This window comes from Barbus barbus (assembly GCF_936440315.1).
Source record: "Barbus barbus genome assembly, chromosome: 5".
NCBI lineage: Eukaryota > Metazoa > Chordata > Actinopteri > Cypriniformes > Cyprinidae > Barbus > Barbus barbus.
The window spans coordinates 31,760,032-31,786,335 of NC_136733.1; the positions used below are offsets into that span (position 1 = coordinate 31,760,032).

Below are 26,304 nucleotides of genomic sequence, written 5' to 3' on the forward strand. Positions count from 1 at the left end.
ACTAAATATTTATTTAAACATACAAAGAGATTTTATGTTATTGTTATGTCAGCATAAATTACAGCATAACCTACCTAATTTGTTATATTAGAAATAGCAAAACTTTCTATAGGTTATTCAGTGTTGTATCCTCACATAACTATATCATAACAAAATCATCATCATATTTGACATTTCACATAATGTCAAGTTTACAAATGCATTTTTCAGCTGATCAAGAATCTTCCCTAAATTATTTTAGATATATTATTAAAATACTATTATAATAGGTCACTGTAGGCATCATATGTTTATATTCATTTCACACCAAAATTCACATTCCACAATCTAAAGCATTTCATCCAAAACATTTTTTTATTACAAGAATTAAATTAACAGCAATTGGTTTTCAAGGAACAGTGGAATGTTGGTCTTGCGATATTGCTATTCAACACAGACAAATTCCACAATGTCAAGACCTTACATTTCATTGTCAACATTAAAGAAAAACAATCAGCCAAACAAACTGCAGAAATTAAAAAATAAATCAATGCACATTCAAATTTCAAATCATCCAACGGCCTTTTCATTTACTGAAACCAGAGCATGACATAGATTCAACATGCATTTTGTAGATCACATTTTAACATCATATTTGCATAATGCAAATCAGACGGGTTCGCTCAAGTAAATAAAACATGTGAATCTACACTCTTGTAGTATTGATGTCAATAATGAATAAAGAAAAACAGAACCCATCCATGCAATAAATTATTATATGTGATTAGAAACGCATAACGAATGTGATCACAGAAAATAAACATCTTTCTGTAAATTAGGTTTTTTTTTGGAAAGCAGAACATAATAAATACAACTGGAGCTCAAAATGAGTTAACTGTACAAAAGTATGGCAGCTAATAATTAGATTACTGAATGTGTAGTGTGTATAAATGTGTGTTTGACTAAAGTGTGAATTAGGCACAGCAACCATTAATATAATTTGAAAGACTGCAGATACTGTCCTTATTTATACCTATTTGAGAAATTGAACATTAGTGTCACAACAGACGTTTAAATTGCAATGAACATAAAAGCAATGTGCAGTGATGCATTGTATTGCAGCTTTTATACAAGAGGTGTTGTGGAGTGTCAATGGCCAAGCTAACAGTAATATCGTATGGTTGCAGTCCTTGAGGCAAAAAAAAAAGAACACTGAAATCCATTTTCATAAAATCTCCCTCACTTTTTCCAAGCCTTTTCGATTCACTAAAACAGCAAACATCGGAACACCTCTCAATAAAACACTTGAGCTCATAAGTACACGGCAGTACTGTATAAAGCCCCCGAAAGAGAACATACCAAAAGTAAACAATTCATCCATTCATATAGAAACATACAACATTGTCCCTTTATGATAAAACAGTTCACCCACAACCAATCAACAAGGCTTAATAACTTACTCATTTAATATAAATACACAATCCAATGCCAAACCAATATATGTGTAATTCATTTAAGTGGTCAATGTTTTCTTCTATTTTATGCAATGGTGCCTACCAGTACCAATTCAAGATTAGATGTGTTTGAAAGTTTTTAAAAAATGCAATTTATAATCACCCACTCAAGTCACACTTTCATATTATACTTTCAAGTCACACAAAACATCACCAGTAACAATCAGCTTAACATAAAATTAAAAAATAAATAAATAAACCACCTGGTGGCGCCATAAAGCTTTAAAAGACATGTTATGTCTGCCGATGATGACAATATGGAAAATATCACTACTTCATTAGCAGTTTTGGACTCGATATGGCTTTTCACAATAAAAGGGCCTGATTTCCTGAATAATTACCATTTCTATACATAGTTTGTAGTGATTTCCATATTTTGAAAATATCCTATTGATGTTTAATACGGCACTAGCTTTAATTAAATGTCCTTCATTTCTGACTTGCAGATAAATCAAGCAATTTACTTTAAACAGAGGAACGCTGATAAAGTAGGATCTTGTTCTTACTGTGACTTTAAACATGTGCGATTGTCTCACAGTTAACACATGATCCATCCAGTATAACATACATTCTCTACCTCACACACTCAGACTTAACCACCCAGATACATACACACACCATCTCTTCATCTCTACTTCACAAACACAGCTTCTCATCCTTACTTTAAGGCAAGAAAATTTGTCAAGGCAACATTCAATAGCAACATTGCATAGCTAAGGCAGAATTACCATATTGAAATAAACAGCATACATTTTGTACATTAATATTAAAGTCAATTAATAATAATTATATTTACATTACACTACCACACATTTCAACAAATGAACACATATTACATATAAACCTATACATTAACCGTATTAGATTTTACAGAACATAAACAAATGCAAGGTTTGTTTGTCTGCCAAGGTGATGTTGCACAGATAATGTGTGGATTATGTTCTCTCATAAATGTTTATGAGAGAACCGATTCAGCAAGTTGATATGCCATCCTATTTAGCCTGGGCTAAAACAACAGTACAGCCACTTAATTGTATTTCCAATTTGGATAATTTGGATTCCACATGGAAGTATGGTCAAAACGTCATTTAGGTGTTTGTCTTAAAATCGGTCATAAAGTATACAGTATACTCTGTATATTACAATTCCCTGATTAAAATAAGATTTTTACACTTCTTTCCACCAAATGAAAACTTTACCAGTTAAAATTTGTCCTCATGTAATGAATTCAAAAACAGGTCATGAGGGCATTAAAAACTACAGATCCCTAAAGGGAAAAGCAGTCATTTCCTTTCTCAAACAAAACAAATCTAAAAGGAAAAATGACTTGAACGAAACTAAATATAGCTCAGATGGTGCATGTACAGTAGCTCTCAGATTATCTTCAGAACAGGCTATGTTGGTCCAAGATGTCAAGAATAGTGTTGTATGTTCTTAGCCACTTTAGGACACATCTATGCCTCCAGTGAAATGACAGTAAGGATTCCAGCATCCTGCTACACGTTATACACAACAGTCAGATGTGCATTGTCACTTAAGTCTTACAAATGTGCTTTTTTCACTCTAATCTGACTATTAAAGCTGTATATGCTGAACGAAAGTCAGTTGCCTGTGTGTATCATCATCATTCACTACATCCAGGCCTCATTGTCTAGGCTGGACTCTGAAGAATAGACGCACTCTCTAGAGCCCATAGCTGGGGAACGCTGCTGGGGTTGGATGAGGTCAGCAAAGGCCTGATGCAGAGCTTTGTGTGAGGGTTGGTGATTGTTTAAACGTGGGGACTGTGGTGGGGTCTGAAGGGGAGACGAATTGGCAGGAGACTGCTGACAATGATTCCTGTATCGTACAGGTGTAGGGATGCGAGACGGGCTGTTCTCGGGTCTGTTGTCAGTGCGGGGTCTTATCTTGCGGCCGGAGGGCACCCTCTCTGCCTTCTTTTGACCTTTCTTGGCACGGAGGACGACTGCGTCTTCCGTATCCCCATTGGTCAGCGGTAGAGGAGGAGTGCAGGAACCTTCGGATGGAGGCTCACTCAGACTCAAGCACATGGAGGAGCTCTCACTGGAAGAGTCCTGATAAGAACAGTCATCTAGAGGTGGCGGAGGGGAGGGAAATGACAATGGCAGGTCTGGGTGATGTTCAGTACTTTGTGGTACATCTCCCTCCACCCCAGCCCATTCCACCAGGTCCTGCTGACTCTCCATTAGCACCTCCGTCAAAGGGAGGCTCCCACTGATGTCTTTGGGGAGACATACTGACCTTGACAGACCTGGATTTGAGGTCTCTCCTTCCTCTGTGGAGCTGGGGATGGCGGGGAGCTTACGAAGACCTCCTCCTTTGCCACCCCATCGCTCTCCCTCTAGGAGCCCTCCATTGGGGAGGCCTCCACGAATCTGGCTATGAAGAAGGGCGGGAGGGTCCTCGAGTGCACATGTGCGAGGATTAGTCCGTTTAGACTCTGGCAAATCAGGTAGGAGTCCCACCTTACCTCCGACAATAAGAGAAGACGTTGAAGAGTTCGAAGAAGAGTAAGCCGAGTCTGTAACATTAGTGTCACCCGAAGAGTTTGGGAGCACCGCTAAACCTTGTTGGGAGACAGGGAGCTGTAGCGACCTCATTTCCCTTCCAGTGGACGTTTTACCCTGCACAGGCTTGGTTTGTTGTGTGTTGGCCAGGAACTCGGCCTCAAAGCTGCGATATAAGTCTTGCTCCCTTTGAGGGTCCAGACTTGGCAGCAGGTGTAAACTAAAAATACCACTATCTTCCTGAGTCTCCTGCTGCTGGTTGTAGGGATTTGCCCAAACTTTTTGGTCTCTCCCTGCAGATCGTGCATTGTGCACTGATCGAGGGGATCGTGGTGGGTGGTGATGACTCGATCGTGGAGAAGAATGCGGAGAGCGCCACCCTGGCTGTGTGACAGTGGGAAGCAACTTTCGACTCCCAGTGGAAGGTGAACGAGGTGCAGGGGGTCTTGGCATTACCATCCCCTTTTTCGCAGGACTTCCGCTGGCACAGCTTTTCACAGGTGAGTTAGAGGCCAAGGAAGATGCTTGTCTCCTGGCTAAACTTCCACTTGTTCTTGAGGATGCTGCGGGCATGTGCTTGGGTCTCAGTTCCTCTCTTCGATCTACTGAAAGAGACTGAGGGTCTCTGCGGCGAGGTGATGATCCAGGGCTGACATCAGCCAATCGGGCTCTAGGAGTCTTGCCCTGGCTGAGGGAGCGTGGAGCCTGCAGCTTCCTTGGACCTTCGGGCCCCAGTGACCTGCCTCTCTCTGGGCAGGGTGTTCGATGTACCTCTGCCGGGCCCTGTTTTGGACTAGGTTTCAGGATTGAGGTGGACTTTGGTGCAAGGCGCTCCCTGGAAGCACTGCGGGCACGGGTCTGAGGGGTTCTCAGGGCTGGAATCTGTGCTCCTGCTCCAGGACGCTCAATAACATGTTTCCCTTCCTTACGGTTCACCAGCAGAACCACCTCGTCTCCATGAGCATGCCGTGTACCCAGAGAGAAGCGTCCTCCTTCTGTGCTTCCTCCTCCACCTTTAGAAGAGGCTGTGGAAGAGTCACTATCTCCTGATAGCCTGCGAGTCGGAAGAAGAGATTCCTTATTCCTGTGTGAAAGAGTGAAGAGAGAAAGATTAAGATATATATTATTCCTTTGATGGCACTGCTATTTTTACAGAGGTCTTCAATGTCACATGATCCTTCAGAAATCATAATGATAATTCGGTTTAGTGCTTTTGATCAATTTAATGCTTTACTTTTGATCAAAATGTCTTTCTTGGTTAGAATTACTAATCAAAATAATTTCCATGATTTCTATTTTTCTCCATGATTTTATGTGATACTTTTCACTTGTTGACAACATGGAGAATCTGTACCAAGCATGCAGGGAGAGAACTGTATCCTAAGGAGCCATTTTTTGGCATTAAAGAAAGCTATCAAATTGGAATGGAGAGAGAGAGATTACTCATCCTCTAGCATTATCAAGCACGTGCACACAGACACACTTTCTTTACACACACTCTTGAACTACTACTAAATTCAGAATAAAACTGACATCATTCTTTCCTTGTGCATATGAATAAAATCACTGTTTTAAAATCATTTCTTAAATTTAGAACTTCCAGATCCTAAAATACACTTAAGAACAGTGAAAGTGCTACCCTATTCTGCCCTCATTTGATTTTATTCAAACGCACACTCTTATTTAGACAAGATAGTGAAATACACACACCCTGACAGTCCGGTTCTGTAATATAAGATGCATAAACCATGTTCTGAGCAGTTTATGCAATCTGCATTGACAGACCTAGGGGTTGAGATTATCCTAATCTTCAATAATCCAGTCTGCCTCACCTGCAGCTCTAGGAGTGCAAGTGTTAAAGTGTGCTGCTCTGATGCTTGGCCTGCATCATTAGTCAGCCTAAGGCAATTGAGGCACACAGCCAAGATAAACCAGCAAGCTGTTCATGGTCTAGTTATACAATGTCCTGGCTGCACATACTGACGTACAAGTGTGCCATCTGATTGAAATAACGAAGCACCTTTTGAAACTTCAGGATGTTTAGGAGTTATTTGTTCACTACTCTAAGTGTGCAGTAATGCATAACATGGAGTTTTTATAGTCAGGTTTAAACATTCATTTCAGGCGGTTGTTAAAAAAAATAATAAAAAAAATAAATACAAATACATATTAGCGCCCATTTGCTCTAGAAAAATAAATGTATCCAAAATCTGTTATCACTTGCATAATTAGGCAAAGAGAACACTGTGATTGTCTCCTTATAAAATTGTAATTATTCTTTTCTAACACAAGGGGGAGTCACAACCTGGACAAGACGAGTATAGATGTCAGGACAATGTCACCTGGGATTAGTTCAAATCTGCTTGCAATAATCGGTGTGTTTGTGTGTGTGTATTTGTTTGTGTGCATGTGCAGGGTTGCCTTAAGATGCCGCTCATTGTGAAGATACAGTGCACAAGCAGAGTGCTATAATTTGTCTTAGTTAACTAGGTCAGTGTGAGCAAATGGCAGACACCCTGAGGGATCTACACAGACAAAACAACTGTACAGACACACAACCATGCATGTGTCCCAGTCATAACGCTTCACGCTTCAATTCTTCCCATACAAGGATTGCACCCTTTCCATATCCATGCACGCATATATTGATTCTGTGAATTAATTTTTTCTTTATTTTTTTCTCTCTTTTTATTACTATTCCTATTTCTCTCTGTCAGGAGAAGGTATCGGCTTTTTCATATCTTGGGGGAAAAAAACTTTTATATTATTAATAAACATAATACATTATGAAATATATACTTTCCTTCAAAGTACCTTCTTAAAATGTATATTTACAAAATGTATGAATTGTTTTCGGTAGTGTTTAGTCATGTTTACACTTCTTATATCCCCAGTACATTTTCTTAAATAAGAATAAATAAGAGTTGACTTTCACATTAATTTTCTAGGTGTCTTTGATTCCAGTGTGATTTTGGGTACTTTTCTATTTGAGGTACTTTCCCAGGAGCTGTAAACACACACACACACACACACACACACACACACACACACACACACACACACACACACACACAGCTTAACACCCAAACACACACACACACACACACACACACTGCTTAACACCCAAACACACACACACACACACACACACACACACACACACACACACTGCTTAACACCCAAACACACCTGCACTGACCTGAGAGGATTAAAGTGGCATGGTTCTGATCTGTCTCGTGGCGGTCGAGGCAGCAGTGTCGTGGGCCGCCCTGTGTTAGTTTCCATCTCCACAGGTACAGCTGCATGGTGCGACCTGCCAGGCCGTGATGGAGAGGAATGCACCGTGGTGCCCAACACAGGGTCCAAAGAGCGCCTGTCGGAGGTTTTGTAGGGTGCTATGCCCTCATTGCGCCAGTGAGGTCCTGGGCTTGTGGAGCGGGAGGAGTGAGCGCTGGAGCTCTTACTGTGAAGACCCTGCCCACTCGCTTTAGCTTGCTGATACCGGTGAGCTGTTGAGGTCAAAGAAAGGCATCATTCAGCTCTTTTAATGTTCACATGAAAAATGATGAACTTCAACATCATAGCTGTTTTTAAACCTAATACACATGTAAATGGAAAAAAAAAGTGAAAAAAAGCCCTTTTATGTGTCTTGTACACTACTGCTCAAAAGGGTCAGTAAGATTGTTTTATTTAATTAAAACTTTTCAATCTTAAAGATACATTACATGGCAGCAGTAATGGCTGTTGGCAATTCAGCTTTGCCATAAAAGGAATAAAATACATAAAATATATTAAAGTAGAAAACAGTAATTTTAAATTCTAATAATATTTCATAATAGTACTGTTTTATTGTATTTTCGATTAAATAAATCCAGCCGTGGTCAGCAAATGTGTTTGTATATTTTTTTCAGTAAATTGGATGGCAATATATGGATTATATAAGAATATGGCAATATATGAATATATGAACTGAGGCAGCTTTTACCAATCTGTTGTAAAAGTTCAAAGGCAGATTGAGTAACACTACTAGTGTTGAATAATGAAGGGACTAACCCTCATTAAACACAAAACACTACTAACAAAAACTCGTAGAACTTGATTGTATGATACTGTTAGAAAGTAAACAGTCAGATGTGAGAAACACAAGTAGTACGGTTGAAAAATTCCAGAAAGTCTCACAGCTCAGAGACAGGAAGTGACAAGTGGTGATCTCACCGAACGCGGCGCAGCGACAGGGATCGTGTTTGTCGAGGTAATGCTCAAGTGTGTCCCAACCTCCACCCACGCGCACCATCACATGAGTCCGCAACACCTACACAGAGAGAGAGATGTTAACACCTTTCACACACACATTAACATGCACGACCAAAATAACACACTCAATATAGCTGTCATACACAGTTAACAAATATCCAAATTGGGTTATAAAGCTTTTAAACAGCTAAGAAATAATCAAAAATGAATATTCATTAAAAATGATGAGCCTGATCACCTAGCAAAATAAATATCATACCTCTCCACAACAAACTGTAAAGTATGAGTTATTTTTCATGTCTTTAGCACAATCAGTAGGGTTAGTTTGTTTAATTCCCTAACCCTCAGTATGGCCAATAATAATAACAATTATGCTTATCTTCAAACACCACTAATAATACAGGTGGAACATGACAGTCAGCTGATTATTATAAGCTCAAGCCCTCGTGTCGTGTAACGCTATACAACAGAGCTGCCCACCAACACTTCCTCCATAAATCCCACTGCTGCCTCCATCCGCCTTCATTATCATGACAACACACAATGACAGACGCTCCGACACACTCTCCCTCATTCAACCCCTCTCAGCTGGTATTCAGAGAGAGGGGAATGGAGGAGATTTAGCATAGAAACTGTCCTCCTTTTACACCAAGCCCTGTTACTTTAGTTCTCCTCTGATGAACAGAGAAATGTAGGATAAGAGACTATTGATTCCTTCATCAAAAAAACAAACAAAAAATGCTCAGTCAGGAAAACACTCTCTTTCACATTTTCACTGTTGCTGATTGTGTACTTCAAACCTGTTGCAACAAAGTTCTTTATAGTTTTAGCATTGCTAAAGTCCATCTGCTGAGCACATGGTAAGGAATAATCATGTGATGACAGTCTGTGTGCTGGCACAATGCCCACCTGCACAAACTTACACAAGCTCTCATTTATACAAAGACTGAAATGAACATACAAGCTAAACCGTACACTGGTCTTTCCCACAAAAAGATGACAGGTAGTAGCCCAACACATTCTATTAATCCGCATTATTAATCATAATTATAATACAAAGATAAATAACTAACCTTTATGGTTTCTGTCATAATTATGCAGCATTTTGGCCAGTTAATTTAACACACTAATATATTACAATGAATTCTGACAACAATGCAATAAAAATCAACATTTAATAATGCCTCCTGAAGCATATTTGAATTGGGCAATGAGGAATGGTTAAATTCAAGCTTGAAGTATCACCTAAACACAAAGTTTCGCAAGACAGCAGTCAGTCTACACCCAGCTGCTAATACAACACACCTCGCCAAACCATACTTACTAAAAGAAGGCAGCAGAAAATCAGTGAGGAGCAGTTCACAGGATCTTTTAAATGTATCGAGACAGAATGCAGGGGTCTCCAGAGTCAAGATGAATTTATCAAAACTAAGCTATTTTTAACCAGATTGTCTTTAACAGATTGGCCAGTGTGACTGCAAAATGTATTGCAGTGGACTGGACCTTTTTGTTCAATGATATGAAAATAAAAAATATTATTTTATAATATCAACTCCTACAGCTAAGGTTTTTTAGTTTTCTTTGGTTATTGTGTTTTGTAAAGGCTGCTGAAAATTCAACTTTGCCATCATAGGAATACATTATTTTTTAAAATACATTAAATATAAAAACAGTTTATTTAAAAATTATAATAATATTTCACAATATTACACTTCTTTAAAAAAAAACAACCCCAAACTTTTACACCGTGACTTGAATCATCATCATCTGTTGACACCCCTAGTAAGTATTTATGTAAATTTAACTGCAGGTAGATTTGTTGTTACACTTAAATGTAATAATTTACTTTTATTGTACCTCTACTTTAGCCAATGGGAGTGCTGCACTCTTTGGCAGCTTAACTCATCTGCCCTTTAAAAAGCACTTGGGATTCATCACCATGGCAACAGGCGAAAACATGCTGAAACCATAATTATAATAAACAGTAAACAAAGCGAATGTTTTTTTGTGCCAAGGTCTTCATTGCCAGGGATTTCAGCAATTTCAAGAGGTTTTCTTTCAGTTTACCCAAATCAAATTGAGCTTCTAACAAAGGTGACCGAAGACGACAGATGACATTTTTCTTTGCTTTTCACCTTCTGTCTTCCTCACTGATGTCAACACAGGAGAGCTGAGCCGGGCATGTGAATAGCCTACGCTTCACCTCACGCTGTGCTGCTAGCGTTAATTTGTGCTGGAGAAGGATGATGGGTCTATGTATAATTATAGTCTCAGTAAATAAAAGGGTTTAAATCTAACAGCACCAGCTAAGTTGCATACACATATCTTGCAAAAAAAAAAAAAGGTACACACACAACACAAAAACTGAGCAGACCAAGACAGATGTAGACAGAGAGAAAGAGGGTAGATATAGGGTTGCAGTTACGGCATCCATGCGGAGGAGAATAAGGCTAAATCGAGTTTAATTGATTCAGTCCTGCTGCACTGGAGGAAGATAAAATTCCATCTAAAATTTCCTCCAGCTGAGAGTGAAAATCTGTAGACCCCACAGCATATTAAAGAGACACGCATACACCAACTCACACACACACGCACACACACACACACACACACACACACACACACAGCTTGGTAGAGAACAGGAAATGACACAAGTCTCCATTTCTGTCTGCAGTATGAATGGGTGTGGATGCTTTTAGATGAAGTTGGATAACAGGCTAAGTCTTGAATAGGTCAGCCTGGCAACTGTGTAAACATCATTCAAACCTCGGGATGACTAATTATGGAGCTATAATTATTATAGTTTGGCCTCTATTTTGGGAACGTTAAAGATTCCAATGATACAGCAGCGCAAATTCAAAAAGTAAATAATAGAATCGATGGCTTGATGTCTGTGGGTGTGACACCAGCATTTGCACAAAACATTGTAATGAAAGAAAGTGAGATGTATCATTCTGTGCCACTTGCGTCACCAAATGAAATAGCAAAAATAATAACTGTTTTCAAACTAATTGGCATTGGTTGAGTCAAACTACATTTAACTGATTTTTTTATCATTAAAAAAAATGCACACTTCAGCTCAGAATTTTTTCAATCTGTTTTAAAGAAAAAAAAAAAGACAAACTTCAGATTTAAGCAATAAAGAGAAAAAGAAAAAGACAGTGCCTCAATGTTTTGACAGAATAGACAGGTGAACGAGTAACTGGTGAGTCAATTAAAGATGTACCCTGATAAAGATGAGCGCGCTGGAGTCCCCGACTTTGTACTTCCCTTCTGAGACTTTGGTCATGGGGAACTGTGACGGACAGGAGCACTGGCCCAGAATCTCCCGAACCTACAAAACACAATATAAAATCTTATTAAACAAACAGCATACAGTGTGTAGGCAATCATAGTTAAGCTTTTGCAGTATTGAAACAAACCAATCAGGTAGTTTTTTTTGTTTTTTTTTTCAATATTGCAAAAGTTTAACCATTTGTATATTCTGCCATATATTAGGAAGCCAATTCTATTGTTTGAAGCTTGCAAATGGTAAATACAGGCCTGTATATGAATCATGACTACTTTAACCAATATTTAAAAAAGAATATGTAAGAAAAAGTTATCTACTATTATAAGAAAAATGTATGTAAAGAAACATCTTACTTTCCATGTATTTTTATAGACAATATAGCTTTCTGTTTGACTGCACCAACAAAAAAAGGACTCAAAATTAGCATGGTATTCCTGAACAAAAAAATGTAAATAAATAAAAATTAAATAGTTGGGTCACTAATCACCAAAACATAATAGTCGGGAACTTATATGGAATGCTGTATTCTCATTTAACTTTGCTTCTGAACTTCGCTTCAAAATGCGAACAATAAATATCTAAAAATTTAAATGAATCAATAAATATTGTTGTATTATATTTATGTACATATCTCTTCCACATAGAAGGTTAGCGGAGATATATTCACAAACATGGAGTCATTCTTTAGTATTCAGTTGTTTACTGGCTCACTGACTATAAAAGACATTTAGTCACACTCAGAGACAAACGTTCCACTGAATGTCCAGCAGCACCTGAACAGAAACAGTTTCCTGTGAGAAACACTGAGTCACATCCCTTACCTCGCTTCAACTCTGTGCGCTAGAGAGTGAAGGACGCTGGGAGCGTGTAAGCATGTGAACGGATAGAATGTAACTTATATGCGATGCATCATGGGATGGTCTGTTATTGACTCCTGAGCTCCTGAGGTGATTGACTCACCGAAAGAGCCCGACCTTTCCAATTCCTGTCACCTTAATTGAATCACTCCCTGGGAAAACTAATATTCTCTCTCTTTCTTCATCTCTCTCTCACTCTCTCTAAAGCTTAAATAGTGAAACAAAGAGCCATTTCCTGAAGTTGCGTCATATCCTGATAAGATCTGGGACTTGCCCAATGATTAAAAGGCACATGCCCCATACACATAAAACATAATTACTGATGTGAAAGAGAGTGACGTAACAGTATGGAGGCATGCATGTGTTCTGATTTAGAGCGGTCAGGAAAGTGCTGTACTGGGTGGGGTGATCATGGACTTGTGCAGACTCTCATTCTCTCTAGTTCACTCTGATGTTCTGTTCTGTTTGTGGTCTTTGAGTGTGGCACCATGACAACAAACAGGGCAAAAGTCCAGAAGATCAATCAAGATCAGACGAGTGAGCAGCAATGTTAGCCATTTCAGAAAGGATAAATAAGACAGCAAAAAAGTAACAAATATCACAAATTAAATTCCAATGTGTATGGGTGTAGATCTAATAAAGATTCATGTCAGTGTTGTATTTCAGGCCGAAATAAAAAGAAAATGTTTAATTAATAAATGAAAAAACAAATGTATTAATTAAAATACGTTTTGCATTACATGTTTTTTTTCAATGCAACATTATTTTAATTATGTTATGTGATGCACATTTATATAGTATGCAGTATATTTTCTACAGTGTTACAAGTATGGGAAAGTACACTTTGAGGCTCTGTGCTGTTCCATTGGACTACTTGTGCAAACACATGGGAAACTCATCCTTATTTCCTACACAGACAAATTGAGAGAAAAAATGAGAGACAGCAGACTTCTGCTGGCATGATGGAGAAGATCTACTGTCACACACACAGTCAGTGAGACTTGATTGACTGTAGTTGAATTTTGGAGGCTCTAGAATTGCCATGAATGACTTTAATTTTCCACATTATTGGCCTGTTTGGAAGATTAGAGGGTTAAAGCTGGAATATTCTATAATTATAGCCATCGTCATGTCTATTTAGGCAGCATATGTCTGACAGTTACCACAGAACCAGAAAGAGCCGTAATACAGACTCACTGCTGTTCTCTCTGAAGTAAGAAGTGCTCTCTTGCTGTATTTTGCCTCTCTCATGCTTCGCTCTCTTTGTCTAGACATCTGTTCTGGAAAGTCTGTAAGCAGTGACCACCTTTAAGATTTCTGTTACTGTTAGGTCCCCTCTCATAGCTTTTATGGGTTCTTTCCATTACATCATATCTATACCAGAAACAAATGAGGTGACAAAACCAAAATGCTTCCAGTCATCAACACTGCATACAAATGTTCTTATTCATTTTAAATGTGAAGAGGTTAGCCAATCGTAACAGAGGCCGCTCACATATAATATTCTTGAAGATATAGCAGCAAAAACAGACTATTACAGTAAAATTTCACACAAGTAGTATTCGAGCAGAGCAAACTCATGTTGTACCTTCAAAAACAAATCTGCTGTGTGTAAATGTGCAAGATTTCTGGGGTTACCGCTATGTTGAGTGTTTCTTTTAGCAACAGCTATAAAATTTTAAATAGTTGTTGAAAGTCAGTCACTGAGAATTACTAGAAACACTGTAAAATTATAAATGGACTTCAAACATTATTAAATGGACATCAGGGAAAACAATTAAATGCTAGAGAAGTATGGAGCCTTCATGCTAGACGCACAGTTTAAAGTCTCCTTCCATTAGACTGAAGGAGAATCAAGTTTACACAGAGCTTTGCCATTCAGTCTAGCAGAACCAGAGACTCCCTGTAACATTCTCACAGCATTTCATTGTTGGTTTTAACTGAGGAACCACCCTTACCAAATGTAAGACATGGAGATGTTATTTAAATGTCTGTCTCCCCAGCAATGTCTACTGTCAGCAGCATATACTGTACTGCATGCTTTTACTACGGTTATGCCTATCCTTTACACTACTCCAGTTTTTTTGAGGACGGAAAACTGAGACTTTTGAAAACACTGCAGACCCCGTTTTAGTTTGAAAATTCCGGAGTTGCTTTACAGTGTAAACGGACCAAAACGGAGACTTTAACAAAAACAATAACATCATGCTCATTGTTGTACCCAAAGATATGTAAGGGTAGATATCTATACATATCTATGGTTGTACCTGCATGAATGGTCACGTAACGTGTTTTCGGTTGTGTAGTGTAAATGGAGATCGTTTCTGAAACACAGTGGAAACGCCAGTGTAAATGAGGATCGTTTTCATTCTAAAACGCCGTTTTGAAACGAAAACGCACTAAACAGGGCCTAAATTAACACTGTTCAATTTATTTAGCACAGTTTTTTTTTTTTTATTTATCTAATGTGACATTACATCTGATTCATACTGTTCAGTCTGATTTCTAAGGGGCTGTTTACATCTGGTCACTTCATGCGTTTTTTTCTTATCGGATAGCTATCCGATCCTGAAAAGACCAGGTGTAAATGCCCTCCGAAACGCTTTCGAGATGCATTTAAATCCGCTCTCTCCTGTTGCGGTCTCTGATATTGAAATTAGCTGATAATGAATAAGATGCAGTGCCTATTGCTTTCATTGACGTGAACGCTGTTAAATTTGCATATAGCGCGGGAATTGAAGAACGGATTTATATCCGTTTTGCTAAGACACATTTATGTGGCCAAGTGTAAATGGAAACGTTTTAACAAATCAGATAGATATCGATCAGAGAAAACGCATGAAGTGACCAGGTTTAAACAGGCCCTAAAAGACAGCAGCACAGGTGCATGACCATGTTCAGAACACACACACAAACAATAACACTGTTGAGATATATACTAGATTCAGTTTTTGTATGGAATTTTATGGAAGAATATAATTATATGATTCACAATAATTTTAGAAATCACGGTGCTCTGCAATATTAATTTTAAACTGTGAATTTTTATGTTTGCATTTTGTTTCATATGCAATTTAAAGTGCTAAAAATTAAATCAATGGACAATCACCAGTGTACATAGTACTTTAAATTAAATACAAAGTAACTATACATCAAATGGCAAAAGAGTTTTAAAAATGGTTTTGAATCAGCAAATCATGAATTGAACTGATCTACAGTCAATTGAAAGATTTCCATCCTAATGTATATTAAAAAAAACCATTTCTGCATGACAGCCATTAAAAGAAGGATTTTTTTATTTATTTCTATTACTGAATTAATGTTTTTCAATCCAATGCTGATATTGCAATTTATAATGAAAAGCAATAGTTTTAAACTGCTAAAATTTACATTCACACACAGTAAGATTATTTACTGGAGTGACAACCATATTCTATAACTGAACTCACACTCATAAACACGCTTGGGATTCACAACCGCTTATTGATAACCCTAAAAATACAAATTCTGACTGAACACAACACTGCAAAAAAGGGTGTTGAACTCTGTGTGTGCTTTCAGACCTCATCTATGTTGTGTTTTTGGTTCCCGAGTGCTGTTATCTGTGCTGCTTTTTTGCCTGAGCGTATGTCTGGAGGGAAAACTCTGTTTATCACCCTGCTTCCTTTACCACCAACACAGCAGCACTGTGGGACTGTGAGAGCCAGCATCAAAGATACAGCGCCGGGCGAGGTCAGCCTGGAGATGCAGACGGGGAAATGGAGCATCTGAGAGATAGTGAGCTGTATCTGGGTCTCTGATAACTGCAGGCTACCTGATACACACACACACTCACACACGCTTTGACAGAGGTGACATACAGAAGGCCACATGGGTAAAAAGTGATGGACCCTTCCGGGTTAGATATAAAACGGCCGTGGGTGTGGATTGTTTTGGAACAGCAGATTCGTTTCTCAGTAATTGTGTGACTGATCATCTCAGAAGAGTTCCGTGTAAACAGACACGCTAAAATGGAGAAAAATAGTGGTAGACTTGTATTCACACTTACAAAAGCAGCCTGATTGAATGATCTTTTTCATAAAACAGTGATGGCTGACACCCATAAATTGTAATAATTTTGGTGAAATACCTGTGTGTTCAGGGCAAATGTTTCTCAAAATGTTTCATATCACATTCAACAGTAAAACTGTACTAAATAATAACAATATTTAAACAGTATGGTGCTGAGTAAAGTCTGAAAAAATATCTACCTTGCAGAAAACCGTTTGTTGTTTCAGTTGTGCAAGAATGAGAAATATGTTTGCTAAGAAGTTTATATCGGATTCCACTACTAGGAGATAAAGATTGGGTGGGTTCCAACCTAAATATGATCATGCCTTGAATTTAACATGCTGCTTCAGTGCTTCAGTGGATGTCTGGCACAGAAGAAACATTTTTTGCATCTCCAACAGGAGTGAATTAAGCTGAATTGAGCTGTATCAGTTGAAACCAACCTAAGATCAACATCACACACAAAAAACAAACAAAATACAGATAATATGGGTCACTTACAGGTCTAACATATTCTAGACAACCAAAATAAGAGTTTATTTCACTAAAAGACCGTTTACTCAAAAATAAAAATGATAAAAATGGAATTCAGTGGGGTCCAATTGAACCCCACTGATTTACATTGTATGCATAAAGAGGAAATAATGAGACCTATTTTAAAAGACCTTCTTTTGCTACTAACTACAGAAAAAAAGTCACAATGACTACAGAAAAAAATATTTTTAACAAGGACATTTGTGACATTTACAGTGTCAGCAAGCAGAGATCTGTGATGGAGTGATTAACAGAGGAGTGGTGCGCTTTGCCAGCATACTTTTACAGACAGAGGGAAAACATGGAGATGCGTGCACATGCATTCTCACAGATCTGTCATCTCTTATCTGATTTGTCATCCTTAATTAAAAGGACAGTCCTTCTACCATCAAAAATCAAAACACCAATGAAATTTCCACACACACACACACACACACACACAAACACACACACACACACACATGAACAGAGAGACCTAACCAGACAAACCAGCTGCTTAGAATTACTGCGCTATAGGGCTTAAGATAAACTTGAGATAAATGAATTCGCATACTATCTGTCCTAAATAGAATTCGAAAATAGGATTAGTTTGTCCCAAATCATAGTATGTTTTAGTAAAAAAAAAGATTCCCGGAAGGTCTACTATTTCCGGTTAGAATTCGAAGTGCAGATCGATGCACACTCGGCTAATATTGCCCACAACACATTGTGCGGTGGACGGGCAATTCGATTAGAACTACAAACACGCATAAAAAGTGTTAAAAACTACAAACATGGCGCAACCGACGGACAGGTAGAGAAAGGGATTTGAGTGATAAATAATCAATGTCTAACCTGATAAAAAAATATGAATTTAATGTTATCCACGTTATATTTAATCTGTAGCAACACTGTGAACTTCTATAATGATACGTTTTGTCATTAACTTTTAAATGCATCATTACGCAAACATATGAGCAGAGTTCTCGGCATGAAAGACCAGCGGTGCGCCTCTTCATTTCTCTCCAATACGGTAGGAAATCAAATTAAACAAAATGTGGATGTTAACTGTGACAAGATGATTGACAGGTCAGTTTAAACAGTTACAGGATGCACATAACTAAGCAACAGAGCGTCCGTCAAAGAAGCACCAATGACGAAGCAGTATGTGCCTACTATTCTGCTACATACTCAAAAGTATGTACTTTTTATTCACAAAAAGAGTACATACTTTTAGGGCATAGTATAAGTAGGCGAATTGGGATGCAGCATAAGTTACCATGACAAGATTGTTTCCTTTTAGTCAAGTAAGCCATTTGTAAACTCAGACTGGTGAAATCTGAAGGTTAGTCTCTCCAGTGCACTATAAAGGCTTGTTGTGGCTTGTGCTCAAGGGCAAAGCAAAATATGTGTCTTGTCTAAAGAACTAAAGAATGAAAGCTCTCCTCACAAGCCTCAGCATAAGACTATCACACGCTTGTCCTTTTGTTTGAGGCCTCATTATGACAAAACTGAAGCTATAAGTTTAGTCAGATAAAATGAGCTATAACATCAGGTGACCTTCTGGTACCTATAAAAATTCACATGACCTAAATTGTACCTGGCATAAAATCTTTCCAGCTACAGAATATAACTTTTGACAAAGTCTTCCTCTCCCTGTTTTCCCACAATCTACTGCACAGATTATGTAATCAATAATAAAATTTGTTCACGGAAAAACTATATCAGGCCACGAGGGACAAAAACATGTTCATTTATTTAAATATTTAACTCAACTCTAGTGTCAATTGCAGTGGGAAATCAGTGGCAATGACTCCAAATGGACAATTGAGACTTTTGCTTAACATTTTGAATCAACTTTTTCTAATTTAATATGGAAAAATCTTTGTAAATATGGAAAAAGACAAGGAAACTAAAATAAAATATTGCTGTGAGCCATAAAATGTAATTCTAGGCAACACTGAAACAAAAAAAATGAAACCACTGTAAATAACATGCTTAATTTTTGGAGTAATTCACAAATTTTAAGCATTTCTTTCACTTTGACAGGCTTTTCACACATTAAATATAGATTAAATATTACGGATAACTTGCTTCGGTGCTTCCCAGCTCACTCAACTCAAATTATTTTTTAATTTTCTATTGACATGTCTGATCACATTTCATTTTTTGTTTTTCTACATATATCTTAAAATATATACAAAGAATGACAAAGAATGCATGCCATTGTGCCTGTTCAAAATACAACAATATTTCACATCACCGTATTTGCAGGTGATTCAAACACATACTGTAATAGGAAAGGCATCCATGCTGTGATTCCATCATCCACCAACAGAGTTAAGAAACCCCTCAGCTTCCACACGGAGCAGACACGGGTGCACACTGCACACACATTCATCTCCACACGCTCAGTTACACATGAATGTATACACACATGCGTGCACACAAACAAAAGCTAAACATAGACAGGTGTGGTATGAAATGACATATACGGCCCAATCTGTACTGCAGCCCACCACGGAAAGATACATGACTTATGGCAGCCAGAATTTAATGCATAAATCAGCATGACCATAAAAAGAGAAAAGACTACAGATGAGTTCATATGGGAAATCCTCAGAGGCAGAGAGAAAGAGGGAGAGTGAGAGACATTCTCTCACAGTGAATCCTCAGCTTGTGTGATTCTGACCCAGCACAAACTGCCATGACCTACTTTTCCTGTCTCTTTCTCTCTCTCTCTCTCTTTGTCTATCTCTCTGGTGTAAAATCCATTAGAGGTGGGTGTAGTAGTCTGTACAGTACAGGCACTTCTGGGCAAACTGCCGCCTGCTCTTCTTTGAAACATGCAGTAAAGTATAAGGCAGAGTTATTATAACTAAATAGTGGTTTGATGGTGCAAGTAAGAAGGCTTGAGCAGGCTTTATTTTGCTAGAGCTCATTTTTTCTAAATAATTCAATGACCTTAGATTTCCATAAATTACATTAACACCATTAATGCAAGTAAAGCAAAACATAAAAGCAGCAGTCTACTGTGTGATGCCAGTAAGGTTACTTATACTGATATCAGAGATGAATCCACAACGACTGGTAGAAAATAGCAGAGGACTCTTCATTTTTGTTCACACTTTCTATTCATCCTAAGAAAAAAAACATCTATAAGAATATTAAACAGCAAAAAAAACAACAACAAAAAAACCCACTAAATCAGCATATTGGAATGATTTATGAAGAATCATGTGAAATTGAAGACTGGAGTAATAGCTGATATAAATTTACCTTTGCCATCACAGAAATAATAATAATAAAAAAAATTATATATTAAAATAGATTTTTTTAAGCTGTTGTATTTCACAATATTACTGTTTTTTATTGTATTTTATACAAGCAAAACAAAAGCGGTAGTGAATACATATTAATTGGAAATGTTCCAGTAAAATAACTGAACTGCAAAAAAAAAAAAACTAGTTTCAACACTAAAATAAATCTGAAAGCAGTTCTAAAATGAAGCTAATTTGAAAATGCACAATGATAATGTCCTTGCCATGAGGTTCACTGAGCAAAACATCACCCCAGCTGCCCTCGCTCTTTCCACTGCTCTCTTTATTCTCGTTATTCTGTCCTCAGCTCACCTCTGTTTCTCTCTCTGCTCTTATTTCTTCTCTCTCACCCCCACACATCTTTCATTTACTCTCTCTACTCAACTGCATTTTTCCTCTTTGTTTTTTTTTCTCCATTTCTTTAGCTGCAAAGCTTTCTGTTTTCCCTCGACCCCACCTCTCTGTGATATCGGCCTCTCTCCCGCTATCAATGTCCTTCGATTCACCTCTACCTCATGGCTACATCTCCCTCCCTCTTTCCCTGTCCTCATGTTTCCTTCGGCCTTTAGGGGATTGCAGATACCTCCATAAATCTCTCAATTTCGACCCATGAGCACAATGAGCGTAGGACAGCATATGTGTGGTCAAAACCCTGCAAGCAGTTTGAAGATGATGATCATTTTACATTTTCTGCAGAACATCATAGTAGTCCTTGCAATAGCAGGGTATTGCTAGTTTGCTAAGATGTTCTGAATGGTTGCTTACTGGTACAACAGCACACTTCTCAACAAAGCACATGCTTTGAGATATATTTTCATGAGAATGGCAGCCATACTGCACTGCACCATCAAGTAGTGTATTCTCTCTGTCCTTTTCTCCTTAGCTCTGGGCAGAGACTGTGTGTGAGTGTGTGTACTGTACACATGCATGTGTGTGTCTGAGAAACAAAAAAGAGAGCGAATAACGGGGCTGTGCATTATCGACAAAATCATGAAGCAGAATGTCAAGGCCTCGGGGTGTGGGGAGAGAGAGGGGGGAGAAATAGAGAAAAGACAGCCTGTTAGATACAGTTTAACGGCACTGATGTCTTAGAAATTGTAAGACATCCTTCTGGTCATGTGCCTTGATGTCATTTCATCGGGTATTTCTGACTGTCTGCTGTCTGTGTTTATGAGAGCATGTGCAAAAAATAAATAAATAATAAAAATAATTACACTAGTATTTTGTTCTCCAGTCTTCTAAATTCTTTGATTAAAACAACAGCAACATTTTGATTCAACCTAATCATTTCTGAAGGATCATGTGACACTGAACACTGGAGTAATGGCTGCTGAAAATTCAGCTTTGCCATCACAGGAATAATTACAATTATATACAAAAAAATAATATTTCACAATTTGTTTATTTGTCAATTTATTTTTTATCAAATAATTGCAGTCTTGGTGAGCATAAGAGACTTTAACAACCTACGGAAGTGTATATTACACTTCTATTTAAAGCATTCTGAGTAGCCAAGGGTATGTGCAACTATATGATGATGAGTGATGTAATGCACTGAGACAGTGCATCAACGACAGAAGTTACACAAACATATGACAAATGGGCTGAGAAAGCAGACAGAGCGCTCTCTCAATTTTCTACAGTATTAGAGTGACTATAAAGATACATTTTTGTGACTAGACATTTTAGCAGGACTAGGCTGTACTAAATAACATTACACAGGGGGAAGCAGTGGCCCTGTCTCCCCCCACGCTGTCCAACAGTGGAAAATTCCAGCCAAACCCACCAGAGATGAGTAAGGCATTAGAGGGAAAGGTGCAGAGGAGTATTTGTTTCAGCGTTTCTGTAACTAAGAAAATCAAGAGGAACTATGGCTGCGTAATTCAAATACACTCATATCTCTCAGACACTTCTGCTTTTCCTCATGCAGCATGAATGTTATTTCAGAATATTAAACCTTCTTGGGAAGCAGGATGTGTGAGGAACTAATGGACGGTGAGGATCAGGCAAAACTACCTTTCATATTCCACAGGGATGAATAGGATTACCAACACTAAATCCGAGCACATCCGCAAAAGTCTTCTATCCTGTTTGCATGGAAATCTCTTTAAGAAATACAAGAATAATCCTCATGGTCATCGTTTTACTTTACAATCATGAATCTTTCATTTGGACAGTGACTTTGATGTTTGTGTGTATGAGTATTAAATCTAAAATAACCAAGTGATCGCGCTAAAATCCTCAAATAAAAATGAGTAGACTGCATTACACCACACATTCATATGGACAGCATTCACAAAAACAGTGAAAATAATAACTTTATAATCAAGGCAAGAATGATAGAATTAGGTACCATAATGTGAGTTGTCAGTGTGTTGGAGATCATTTGACCTTATCTGGCCATTAAAATGACTTTTGCTGGTGTAATGTAGTCAAACAGAATCAGTTAAATAATATTATTAAAGGGATAGTTCACTCAAAAATGAATGCATTAAAAATGAACATGTTAACAATTTCATTTAAATGTATTATTTAATATTAACTATAAGTAAGTGTTACATGATGTCAAAAAGGAGAATACAGAATTAAATATCAAATATTGGCTGATATATATCCAATATGGACTGATACAAATAAAAGTTACAAATCAATTAGGCTACATCATCAGATGATTGATACGCTACTGATATATTGGGCATCCCCACTTTTAAAGTTTACTTGACTTGTTTTACAGTGTTTTATTACACTAAATCAAGAAAGCACAAAAGCGAGTGTCATGATGAAAAGAAAAAAAAAAGAAACAACAATTACACAGAACTTACATATTATCAAATTGCCTAAAACAATGAAACAACAAGCTTTATATATAGGGAGAGAGAGGAAGTCTGAATGTATTTGTGAGGAAGTATACTTTACCCACAAATAAGTGGCTGTATGAAATATCTCTCAAATATGGCAACACGGTGAACTCTAATTGAATCAAACAAAGATCTGTCCGAACGTGCCTGTCAGAGAACAAAGCCTGTGAGAAATTGTATAATTATAAAGGACAGTTAATCTCACAGACCAATATATTAAATCAGACAAGATGAGAGAGTGTGAATTCTGCTGAGTGCTCCAGTATGTCCTGATGTTTGGACTTGCTGCCTGTCACTGAATCCACCCTGTCTCTGCAGGACAAAGCCAGCTGCTCTGTTCAGCAACATGGCTTGTGAGATAAGATGAGCAGCTGTATTAGATCATCCAGACAAGGTCAACCGTAAAAGGGGACAAATCAAAGTGTCTACTGTGCCAGATAAATCACTGACCGTATACTTTATCATTAGGCTTACATTCCGTAAAAAATGCTAACAACCTGTATGGAATGAGTTCCTGATGTAACAGCACCTGACGTTCACTGTTTCTTCACCATGCCTCAACTCATGCTGATGCTAGCAGTTCACGCTCAGGGAAATTTGCTTACACGCTCACAAGGGCTCACTGCTGTTTCTATGATGGACAACTTAATTCTTTAAATATTGATCTTTGGGATGATGTTGACAGTTTGGTGGATTTAAGTGGTGAAATCTACATTGCTGATCAGAGCATAAATGGAGTGAAGAGAGGGACTTTTAGAGGGAAATAACCACAGCAACTGGGACGCAGTCAAATTAAGTCCCTGTGCACTAGTGCTTGTCGGAGATTGCAAATTTTCCCCTGTTGTTCCCTAAACATTCTGATGTCAGAATAATTGGGTGAGAGCAGACTATCAGGACTAGCAATAGCACAGTGTATACTAAAGAAACATCTTTCGGAAACAGCAATAAAATAACATTGATGTGTTCATCCGTCACTCTGTATTTAAACATTCAAGTATCTCGCTAACTTACCAACACAGACCAGAATCCAATTTCTCTGGTCCTTAAGAACAACCTTTCACCCTCAAGAACACACTTAGGCGAGATATGGCATGGACGGTTAGCATTCCTCATGACCAGGGTAAAAGAAAATGTGCAGACTCCGATGTCACACACCAATACAAATCACACACTTTCTGACCTTTCATCCAGCACACACACACAAACACAGAGACCCACTCACAAGACCAGATAATGTCAATCACTGAATCACTGGGATCAAACAGGTTACAAAACTGAACAAATAAAAGCGATCCAATCAGTAGGGTCAGAGGTATGTTTGGATGAATCCTCCTGCTTACATTTTCTCACAAATGATATTTTCACTCAATATGGCCAGAAGCAAATCATAATTACAAATGATAAATATATACAAATCTGGCATTTACTTCAGTAAATTAATTTAGATTCAATTAATGAATTTAGATGGTTTCAAACTAATTTTCTTCATTAGTTATGAATGCTTCGACACATGGTTGTGACAAGAATTAAGTCACAGTTACTTAAAACAACAAAATCCTTTTTAAATGTTAAATACGGGTCTAATTTATTTCTATATAATAAAGAAACTGCAAAGTTATCTATATATAGGGTAGCTATTCAAATAAAAAGTAAATGAAAATAAATGGTACTTTGGTGTTCACCGTGCTAGAAGAAAATACTAGTGATCATTTTAAAGCATAAATTTAAAGCTATATTTAAAAACTAATGTTAGGTGAAGACATATTTTGTCCCATGTTTAATGTATTAGTTTAATGAGATGCACTGGGTTTTTCTTTCAAGGCTGACATTTGAGATGTAGAGCCATTGAAGGTAAAAGTTGAATTCAGTGCAAGTCAAGATTTGACAGAAAATCCATATCTACTGTAAGTATAAGAACTGAACGAGGTATCCTTTGTTAACCTATATGTAATTTCTGGTCCATATAAACACAGTGTAACAACTAACCACTGACACCAGAACTTTCCATGACACATTACGGCCATGTCTGGAGTTCTGACATCAAGTTCATGCATCAAGTTGTGAATACCATCTTTACCAGATTATTAATAATAACCCACCAGTTGCTATTATTATGAACCTGCCTGAGACCCTACACCTGTCAAACTCACCAGCTCGTCCAGGTTGCGCATTTCCAGCAGGACTCTCTTCTGCTGCTGCTGCCAGCGGGCCACCAGCTCTGGGTCGGGCTCGCCGATGCTCTTCTTGCGGCTGTACGTCCTGCTCGGTGAGATCTGCGACTCCCCCAGAGCCTCCGTCAGGTTCTCCTGGTCCCGTATCTCCTCCTCGATCTCCTCCTCAAGTTGAATCAACAAGGGGGCCAGCATGCCAAATTTGGCCCCCCGGCGAGCCACCTCTAGCAGGCACAGCACGAAGTTCTTCTCGTTGCACCTCTCCACCAGATCGTTGGTCTCGAACATGAGCACATCTTTGATCCAGAGCTCCTGCCTGCACCAGCCGATGAAGTTGGACACGTTGTCTCTGGCCAAAAACGATCCCGGTGTGACGTTCCTCGACTGGAAGACCACGTCCTTGCTGGGTATCCGCAGCGAAAGCGCCGCATCTGGATACTTGGTCTTGAATTCGTGGGCGGCGCGGTTCACGTTGCTTGCATGCCGGCAGAGCGCGCAGCCGGTCTCCAGACCCTCCATAAAAGTGTCCGCCGTGATGTCCAGATCGTACAGCGTGTTCAGCCATTCAGCCAGATCCTCCTTCATGGCATACAGGTATTCCTCGCTGGATTTGAACGGCCTGATGCTTTTTGAGGCGGCGGATTGAATGTTGCTCTGATCGGCCATATTACGGGAAAACGCGTATCAATCAAGGCACGAAATGACGCACAACTGTCTCATACGGCGATCCTCCATAAACAGCGTTGGGAATGGCATAACGAAGCGCGGTAGGAGCTCCTAAAGCGGGCCGCTTTAACTCGCAGCGCCGCGGTACAGATGTGGGATTCCGCGATGGATTCCGGATGTCTGTGAGATACCCGCCTCCTTCAATGACCACATAACGATTACTCATTCCCCCTATGGAAGTCCGGAGCGAAACAGAAACAGGACGATTATCAGTACATGACAGCTCGAGCCTCGAGGACATA

The 26,304-nt window shown here is 38.5% G+C and overlaps 1 protein-coding gene across 1 annotated transcript; it reads right to left on the minus strand.

Annotated features, from left to right (window-relative positions):
* Positions 1-344: 344 nt before the first annotated feature.
* On the minus strand, positions 345-26,002 carry LOC306870120 (uncharacterized protein; the record flags this gene model as incomplete). Its single annotated transcript, XM_079417194.1, has 5 exons — positions 345-5,105; positions 7,221-7,530; positions 8,237-8,333; positions 11,502-11,609; positions 25,316-26,002. The coding sequence occupies 5 exons, from the start codon at positions 26,000-26,002 to the stop codon at positions 3,125-3,127; spliced, it is 3,183 nt and encodes a 1,060-aa protein (XP_079273320.1). The 3' UTR covers positions 345-3,124.
* Between the last annotated feature and the right edge of the window lie 302 nt (positions 26,003-26,304).